Below are 10130 nucleotides of genomic sequence, written 5' to 3' on the forward strand. Positions count from 1 at the left end.
GTCTATTTAACAATTACCAATAATTAAATTAAAATTCTAATTTTTTTAACCTAAACTAAAATTCTGAAATTAATTAAACTGAAATAAATAAATTAAAAAAAAAACTTCTAATAAATCTTTAACTCTTGATCCGTGAATACTACATATTTTATTAAAATTAAATATTTACCATCTATTTAATAAACACCAAAAATTAAATTAAAATAAAATTCTAGAAAATATATTTTAAAAAAAACCTAACTTTAAACATAATTATTCTCATATGTATGGAATTAAATTATTTTAAATTAATATAATTTCAAAACCTTAATATTTAAATACCATTAAATAATATTTTATGATATTATAGCTTTTAAAAAATTGTTTTTATTTTCACATGTTTGGAAGCAAATGTACCAAAGAAATGAACCATTTCTCCTCATCAATGAAATTTAAAATTAAATAAACTAAAAAAAATCAAAATGCCACTTATGCACCGTGCCCAGTGTTGCTCTTTCCGACCTAACCATCTCAAATGTTAAAAGCTGTTTCATCTCGTCATCAAAATAACACAGCACAGGTGCAGAGAGAGAGGATGAGAACAAGCCGATTTTTTCCAGCAGCGTCTGCAATATTCAACAGTAGAGTCCTAAGCACACCCACAAGCTTTCACAGCAAAAGATCCTATGGACTGATCCCCATGGTCATAGAACAAACCTCAAGAGGCGAAAGGGCATACGACATATTCTCCAGGCTTCTCAAGGAGAGAATAATATGCATCAATGGCGTCATAGAAGACGATACCGCTGCGGTGGTAGTAGCCCAACTACTATTCCTGGAGTCTGAAAATCCATCGAAACCCATCAATCTCTACATAAATTCCCCTGGCGGAGTCGTGACCGCAGGCCTGGCAATATACGACACAATGCAGTACATAAGGAGCCCCGTGAGTACGTTCTGTATGGGGCAGGCGGCCTCAATGGGGTCTCTTCTGTTGACAGCAGGGGCAAAGGGGGAGAGGAGATCATTGCCCAATGCAAGGATCATGGTCCACCAGCCCTCTGGAGGGGCCAGTGGGCAGGCGAGTGACATAGCCATTCAGGCCAAGGAAATCTTACTGACCAGGGATAGACTTAACAGTCTCTATGCCAAGCACACTGGGCAGAGCATTGATAAGATTGAGAAATGCATGGAGAGGGACACGTTCATGTCGCCTGAGGACGCTAAGGAGTTTGGGCTTGTGGATACAGTCATTGAACAGAGGCCCATGTCTCTTGTTACTGATGCTGTGGGGGGTGCCTCTGTCGACAAGGAAACAAAGAGTTGAAGACGACAAGTAGCTTCTCTTCACCACCCTTGAATTGGGTTTTGCTTTATGGGGTTTTGGTAGGGTTTATTAGATTTTATGATTTGTGTTATTTTTTTCAGGGTTTGGAAGAAGATTATTTTTTGGATGTCAATTTATCATGATTTATCCATCTCGGATCTCATTGTTATGGGCTGAAACATTATCTTCCTTTTCATTCATAGGCCATTGTTTTGCTGGAAACCTAGATTTTGTTTCGAGATACATACTGCATTGCAAATCATGGGTAGGCTTTTCTCTGAATTCAAGAAAAATATATTATGGATCATGGTTTGGATCTGTTGCACGAGGCTTGCCGTGTTTGCGATGGTGGTCATTCTCCCTGTCAAAAACATAGAACGGTATCGTTATTTCTTGATCGCCTTTGCCTCCTCCTCTACTTGGTTCTATCCATGCTGTCCCATTTTCTGGGATAGTCCACATTATATCAGATATTTCTTGCGCATTTCGGCCAGGTTTGGGAAGGTGGATATTGTTTTTGCTCATTTAATGTGGTGCGAAGCTTTTACACAATTGATTGCCTGCTTTGTTGACCTTTCAGTTAGGACCAACCCAATTCAGCAAGATCCTGAAGGACCTTACCTTACTGAGAAGGGATCAAGGGTTTCCTTTTTCATTCATATTTTCATTTTTTTCCAGGTGTAATTTCACATTATAAAATGTTTGTCTTTTTTCCAAATACCAAACAATACATCATTTCACTGTACAGAACTCCAAAACTTGATTTTTGTGGTATTTCAAGCATGGTCTCTAAGATTAAGTTGCCAAGCAGTGGGAATTTGGAAAATATATTCTTCTATCGGATTTGGGCCTAATAGAGGCACCGTGACGATTGATTTGATTACTACCAATGTAGCAGATTTTGGCCAAACCGTGCCTGCCTTGCATACAGAAATTCAGCCAACGATTAGATTTGGTTGTATTTACCCTGAATTTGGATTCTAGAAACCCTAGCACCCTAAAGCAAACGTCTAGGCTTGCTTTGGAGAGCTCATTAGGTTATGCCATAACGTTCCCTATCTTATAGTTCAGTAATATATGCATTGCAGTGAATTAGGGGAGTGTCATTTTAGAGAAGATCCATATGTGAATTGGTGGAGGTTTTCTAATATTGTGAAATTTTTGTATTAATAAGATTTATTTTTAAAATGGATTTTTCCAATACATTTTTTTTTTAAATTTTCAATTACCAAATCCAAATTCATGGATGGTAACTGTGGTTACCACCGTAATACAGCTGAGCCTATTGGTCACTTTTCAAGCAACAATAAGCAGAAATATTGAAGTCATGTGAGTCAGAAAGCATTATTTGCCAGGGAACTACTGTTATCTAGACTATCACTGATGACTATTGCTTTATGGGTTGCTTTATGACTTTATATGTTATTACAGTCTTTTGGAATAATTTCTTGCCACCAATTTTTGGTGTAAGCTTATTATACATGGATTTTGCACTCTTGTTCATGTAACGTGTCAAGGTTGTTGTTTCCACGGCACATGAGAATCTGGTTTGGATCTTAAAGTCTCTGACACAAACACACATAAATGCCACAACAATATTACTTTGCACAGCGGAATCTACACACATCAGTGAATCAAATAGTGCACATGACAATTTTTAACTTTTCAAACCCACTACATGTTATATTACAATTTAGAATACAACAGTATTAGGGGCCAGGGCTCCCGTACCAGGGATCTTGGCTCTTACATACAGCCCTGATACAAGGACACAACTAGGGCTTGGTGTCAGTCACTTTGACCACCAATCTACCCTGAACAAGACACAGTTGACCTACATGCTGATGTGGCACCCCACAGCCCTTTCAGTCCACGTGCCCTGAACACATCTACAGGTCCTTTGCAACCTATCCAATCTGCCACTATCACTGATCACTGCTCCTTTAGTGTCACTGAACTTTGGCCTTCTGATCTGCCCACTAGCAGCGTTCTAGCTCCATTAAGAAGTCTGCACATTGGGTCTTCTGGATCTGCCCTTTCTTCACTGAAGTTTGCCCATCTGCAAATTCTGAACTAGGGCTCCATAGATCTGCCTCCTAACAATCCATGGCTCTTTTCATGAACCTGTACTTGAGGTCTGCATCCTGCACTGTTCACAACTTCATTTGTCAACAATGCTCACTCTTCCAGATCTGCCCACTTGTCATGATTCTGGCTGCTTCAGAACGCTGTGCCTAGGGCACACAAAACCTGCCCTAACTCTATGACAATTCGCTGCTCCTGTCACTGTCTTTAGGGTCAACAAATCTGCCCACATACACTCAATACTTTGACTGATCTAGGGCTCCAAAATATGCTGCCCTCTGTTCTGCAATTTGTTCCTCAGATTGCACAGATCTAGGCACCAAATCACTGATGCTCATGATCTATGAACAGTCCACCAAAACTTCAATACTCCCTTGATTCTGCCCACTAACCCTTACCTTAAGACAGTCCATCACATAGTCCTGACTCCTAATACTCACTGTTCTTTTCTTCAATCTGAAGAATGCCTCGACCCTCTTTTCTCTCTGAAACTTCTGTGCACTTCCCTTAAGGCTTGCGGCCCTCATACCAGATCCATACCACACATGTATGTCTCCTTTTCTGGGTTTCGGCCTTCCTAGAGATGCACAGAACTAGGCTGCTGTTGGACTGATCTTGCATGAAAGGTAGATCTATAACTAGGGCTCAAGGACTGCTGTCCTAAAACCCTTCAGAACAACTCCCTTTCTTCATCCACTCAGCTCGTTTCTCTGCTCCACGCTGACCTCATTCCACATGCCACTTCATCCTTCTTTCCTGTCCTAAAACTCGCTCATCTGTTCACAAGACTCGACCTCCCTAACCACAATTCTATACACACAGATCTGTGGCATAGTCATAGGATTAGGGTCTGGTTTCTAAGGGTCTCAGCCCTTTCTCTTGCACAGAATCCAACGATAAAATAATAGACTTTTAGGGCAGACCCTAAGGACAGAGTAGCCACAGAATTAGCCCTTAACTAGGGCATGAGCCAGTCACAGAAGGCGTCCTCAATTTTGCCAGATCTGACCTACGCAAGGGCTCAAACTTCAAATCTAAGCTTGTCTACGAACTTGGGCTTTCTCGGCCTTTCTTCACCATGAACCAGACCCTCAAAGTTCCACATCATCCCTTCTCTAGGCTTGTGGCTATCTTGAGACATTCACACTTCACTCTTGAGAAAGATGCTCCCTTGGATCAGATTGCGGCCTCCACTAGCAGCCCTACTCGGCCTACTAGCTTGGCCTACTCTTAGAGCTACATCTGTAGCATCCCTACGATCAAATGATCTCCTTCACTTGTTTGACGAGCCTTTCCTTAGGCCTGCCTCTTAGGAACCCTCTAGATCTTAGGGTTTTAGTCCTCTTAGACCTTAGTAATTAATAATTTTCCTTTTAATTTCTTTTTAGATTTTAAACCCCTTCTTGGGTCTAAAACCCCTCTGTTTGGGTTATTTGCCCATAAAGCCTTTTGTGACCAAATTTCTCACAAACCCAACTCTTAGGCTTGTGGAGTACCTCCCAAGCTACACAATTCAACACTCCCTCTTAGCGAGGGAGGTACTTCCACAAGCCTGGAAATATCTATCATCATCACTGGCGACACTAGCCCATTTGGCATCCACCATTGCAGCATACCCTGTAGGATGGATCGACTATCTCTATAGTGTCTTTTCTTCATTAGAACCTGAAGATCTCAAACTTCCATAGGGTTGCTCCCTTTGAAGCTAGACTCCCTTTGAATCTACACGATCTCCACTGGCTCATCTTGCTTCCACTGTGCACGCTCTGATCCACTGGCCCTTCAAAGTAGCTTTGATACCATGTTGATTTACCATGGCACTAGAGAATCTAGTTTGGATTTTAAAGTCTTTGACACAATCACACTCAAATGCCACAATAATACCACTTTGCACAGCGAAATCTACACATTAGTGAATCAACTAGTGCACATGACAATTTTTAACTTTTCAAACCCACTACATGTTATATTACAACCTAGAATACAACTGTCATAGGGCTCCCGTACCAGGGATCTTGGCCCTTACATACAACCCTGATACAAGGACACAACTAGGGCTTGGTGTCGGTCACTTTGACCACCAATCTACCCTGAACATGACACACTTGACCTACTTGCTGATGTGGCGCCCCGCAGCCCTTTCAGTCCACGTGCCCTGAACACATCTGCAGGTTCTTTGCAACCTGTCCAATCTGCCACTATCACTGATCACTGCTCCTTTAGTGTCACTGAACTTTGGCCTTCTGATCTGCCCACTAGCAGCCTTCTAGCTCCATTAAGAAGTCTGCACATTGGGTCTTCTGGATCTGCCCTTTTTTCACTGAAGTTTGCCCATTTGCAACTTCTGAACTAGGGCTCCATAGATTTGCCTCCTAACAGTCCATGGCTCCTTTCATGAACTTGTACTTGAGGTCTGCGTCCTGCACTGTTCACAACTTTGTTTGTGAACAATGCTCACTCTTCTAGATCTGCCTACTTGTCATGATTCTGGCTGCTCCAGAGCGCTGCACCCAGGGCACACAAAACCTGCCCTAACTCTGTGACAATTAGCTGCTCCTATTACTGTCTTTAGGGTCAACAAATCTGCCCACATACAGTCAATACTTTGACTGATCTAGGGATTCAAAATATGCTGCCCTCTGTTCTGCAATTTGTTCCTCAAATTGCACAGATCTAGGCACCAAATCACTGTTGCTCATGATCTATGAACAGTCCACCAAAGCTAGTCCATCACATAGTCCTAATACTCACTATTCTTTTCTTCAATCTGAAGAATGCCTCGACCCTCTTTTCTCTCTGAATCTTCTGTGCACTTCCCTTAAGGCTTGCGGCCCTCATACCAAATCCATACCACACATGTATATCTCCTTTTCTAGGTTTCGGCCTTCCTAGAGATGCACAGAACTAGGCCGCTGTTGGACTGATCTTGCATGAAAGGTAGATCTATAACTAGGGCTCAAGGACTGCTGTCCTAAAACACTTCAGAACAGCTCCCTTTCCTCATCCACTTGGCTCCTTTCTCAGCTCCACATTGGCCTCATTCCACATGCCACTTCATCCTTCTTCTCCGTCCTAAAGCTCGCTCATCTTTTCACAAGACTCAGCCTCCCTAACCACAATTCTATACACACAGATCTGCGGCATAGTCATAGGATTAGGGTCTGCTTTCTAAGGGTCTCAGTCCTTTCTCTTGCATAGGATCCAGCGCTCAAATAATAGACTTTTAGGGCAGACCCTAAGGACAGAGTAGCCATGGAATTGGCCCTTAACTAGGGCACAAGCCAGTCACAGAAGGCGTCCTCAAAATTCTGCCAGATCTGACCTCCGTAAGGTCTCAAGCTTCAGATCTAAGCTTGGCTTTCTCGGCCTTTCTTCACCATGAACCAGACCCTCAAAGCTCCACATAGTCCCTTCTTTAGGCCTGCGGCTATCCTGAGACATTCACACTTCACTCTTGAGAAAGATGCTCCCTTGGATCAGATCACGGCCTCCACTAGCAGCCCTACTCGGCCTACTAGCTCGGCCTACTCTTAGAGCTACATCTGTAGCAGCCCTATGATCAAATGATCTCCTTCACTTGATTGACTAGACTTTACTTAGGCCTCTTAGGAACCCTCTTGATCTTATGATTTTAGTCCTCTTAGACCTTAGGACCTCTTAGGAACCCTCTTGGGTCTAAAACCCCTCTGCTTGGGTTCTTTGCCCACAAAGCCTTTGTGACCAAATTTCTCACAAACCCGACTCTTAGGCTTGTGGAGTACCTCCCAAGTTACACAATTCAACAAAGGTTAGTTTGTACATGAGCATGTTGACTGCTGCCTCTCTCTTTGGTTCTGTAGAGCTTTTTGGTTTTCTGAATTTGCCTTATGATAATGAATATCCTATATTAAAAGCACTGTTTCCCAAATCCAGTAATGTCACTGTCATTTCTTCTCACTCTGGCAAGATGTCTGATAGCCGAGCACTGTTTTTTCCAATATTGAAAACATTGTGTCGGTGAAAAAATCACTGAGGGTCTGGAAAAGAAAATATTGGCAACATCAGGAAAATATTGATCAAATAAAAAAATGCAAAAATATTCAAAATTTTCAAATTTTCAATCCCCACTCCAAAAAAACAAGGTGATGGCAAAGTCTAATGGTACATCATCCTTGCCTCAAGAAAAGCTGTTGTTCTCCTCCTCCTTTGCTCTGCAAATCCTTCTTTCTGTTTGTCAAATGGACAAAACAAAATCCCCAAAAATGGCTTTATGCACCTCTGTCCACGGGCAGGCAATATTTTCATTCATCTCATGATAATATCTCGATATCTAAGAGAATATCATGATATTTTCGGGGATTTTCATTCGCCTTGCGATAATATCTCGATATCTAAGAGGCTATCATGATATTTTCAGGGATGAAAATATTATGATATTTGCAGGTGATATTATCATTTCAGCGAAAAATCTGTCTCGATGTTTTTACTTGGAGCTTCATTCCTGGGGTCATCTTCAATATCTCACAATCTTCTGCTCTATTGCAATTATAATGAAGGGCAAGAAATCAGTGTTTGATTACAGATACTGAAGGATATGGTCATGTGCCATGGCTTTTTTAAATGCTTATAAATTTGGATAGTTATTTCCTTATGTGGATGTGAATCTCTGTGATTGGTCCTTTCAGGAAGATTTGCATAGTTCTTACAAGATTGTCCATTTGGGTGTAACTATCAAGTTTTCTGAGTATAACAATTACAAAAAATAATCCAACAAGAACAAAAGATTTGTGTGTGTAAAACTTCAAACTAAATGCAAGAAAAAATGTGCCTCATTTGAAATGTTGAAATAATGGTCATCCAAAATGTGTACTGTTGGAAGCGTTGGAATATGAAATCTGTAATGATCATGGAAAAGCACAATACACTCAAAATATATTCAAAACATTTCGGGCCTTGACATATACAGTTGGATTTCACTTGACATAAATTAAAACGTCAGTGATCTTTTTGCTTCATCTGTAGGCTGGTACATATCGATTTCATGAGAAATATGACTGCAAGTGTGAGTCAGGTGCTGGTGGGGCAACTTTCAAAATTATAGGATTTGGGGATTCGTCTAGAGTAGAGCTTTAAATCATATACAATACGCAAATCAAACTAATTTATAATTTATATGATAAAATGAAAATTTGTAAACATAGAGCAAGAGATAGATCATAGAACATAATATGATAACTTTTAGAACATAATATGATAACTTTCTACAAGTGTCTTTTAGAATAATTTGAGAGTCCACAGCTAATCTTAAATGCTAGTTCCTAATTTTTAATCGCAGTTTCCTTTTTTATTTTTAGTAGATGGAACATAAATATTAAATTGATTTTGTTACACAATCACAAAAAAGGAAAGCTTGAGGCAAGCCCCTGAAAGTGTTTTGACCTGGATGTTTGGGTAGACTAAAAACCTCAAGCTAGTCCTCATGCAAAAGCTCAGATCGCCACCATCATATTTTTGAAACATTTCCTACATATAGCCATTATCATAGTAAGAGGGAGACAAAGACTCCTACAGATATTTTTAAGGAGCCTAAAGAGAAATCGAACTTGAATGTAACATAGCTTCTGACAAAATGCCATAGCAGTTACCTTGTAGGCATAGTTGGCCAGCCTATCTTTCCTTCTTTGATCCTGCAGCCAGCAGAACCCACTTGAAAGCCCAATAAAAATAGAAATTATGCAAGAGAACTGACAAATGGTTTTGACCTGAAAGCCAGCACAATATTTGTCATCCTTCTTCACACCACTAGGAGTGGCCTGTTGGTGGCTTATGGCCCTCTCTCTAGACGTTGTTCTTGGGACACAACTCATCTATTCCTTTAACTCTGTTATGTTTGCAGGTTTCTCCAATACTGTGGTTTTCAAATACCTGGGACCTTCTTCCAGTTCCTAGATGTATTCCGCATCATCAGAATATATTTTGACATGAAAGCTTCGTTTGACTGTTAATATAAACATTTTGTACATCACTTTTATGAAAAAAATGTGGTCTCCACATGCAGCCCCACAAGCACTAGCAGTCATCTACAAAACTTAAAGATTGGGCCCTTCTTAAGTCAGAACACCTGAGAGCTTCAAGCCACAAAACAGAACTATCAGAGTAATGAAGTCCATGGTGCCACAAGGTGTATGACTATATGCATAAGGTCCATGGTGCCAAAAAGTTTACAACTAGATGCATCTCATCCTTATCATTTGGGGCAGGCCCCATTTAATCACCGTGGGATGCCCATTGGCCTTCAATGTCATAATTAATTTAATATTATACATGAAAGCACAAAAGCCATCACGAAATCCTTCCATTTCAATCCAATGGAGTGTCTCATGCACATTGTTGATGGAAAGAGCACATGATGGACACGAACCTCAATATCTCGACATGGCATCTAATAATTGCACCTCCACCTATTATTGGCAGGGGCATCATTGCCACGTGTATGCCCAAGGTTAGCTGAGGACCTAACTTTGACCTTGTTCTAGGGGCTTTCTTCCACCCTTCTTGCCTACTTTCTTCAGCAAGTTCTAGGTGTGCCTTTATCCACATTCCATATATTTCTACCACTCCCTTTTTCCCTACTACTATATACCCAAGGAGGTGTTTGAGGGTGCCTCCTACCTCAAAGTAATTCTCCTTCCTCCTGTATTGGCCATGGGAAAGCCTTTGGGGAAGAGATCGAGTAAGACAAAGTCAAAGCCTAACTTAA

General features: G+C 40.8%; 1 protein-coding gene across 1 annotated transcript; it reads left to right on the forward strand.

Moving 5' to 3' along the window:
* The first annotated feature begins 472 nt into the window (after positions 1-472).
* Positions 473-8202, forward strand: LOC149236614 (uncharacterized). The gene is made up of 2 exons (XM_089372440.1): positions 473-1315; positions 7788-8202. The coding sequence occupies exon 1, from the start codon at positions 515-517 to the stop codon at positions 1304-1306; it is 792 nt and encodes a 263-aa protein (XP_089228566.1). The 5' UTR covers positions 473-514; the 3' UTR covers positions 1307-1315; positions 7788-8202.
* The last annotated feature ends 1928 nt before the right edge of the window (positions 8203-10130 follow it).

Source organism: Pinus tabuliformis, chromosome 8, assembly GCF_031772625.1.
Source record: "Pinus tabuliformis cultivar Carrire ecotype Pingquan chromosome 8, CPIR1, whole genome shotgun sequence".
NCBI lineage: Eukaryota > Viridiplantae > Streptophyta > Pinopsida > Pinales > Pinaceae > Pinus > Pinus tabuliformis.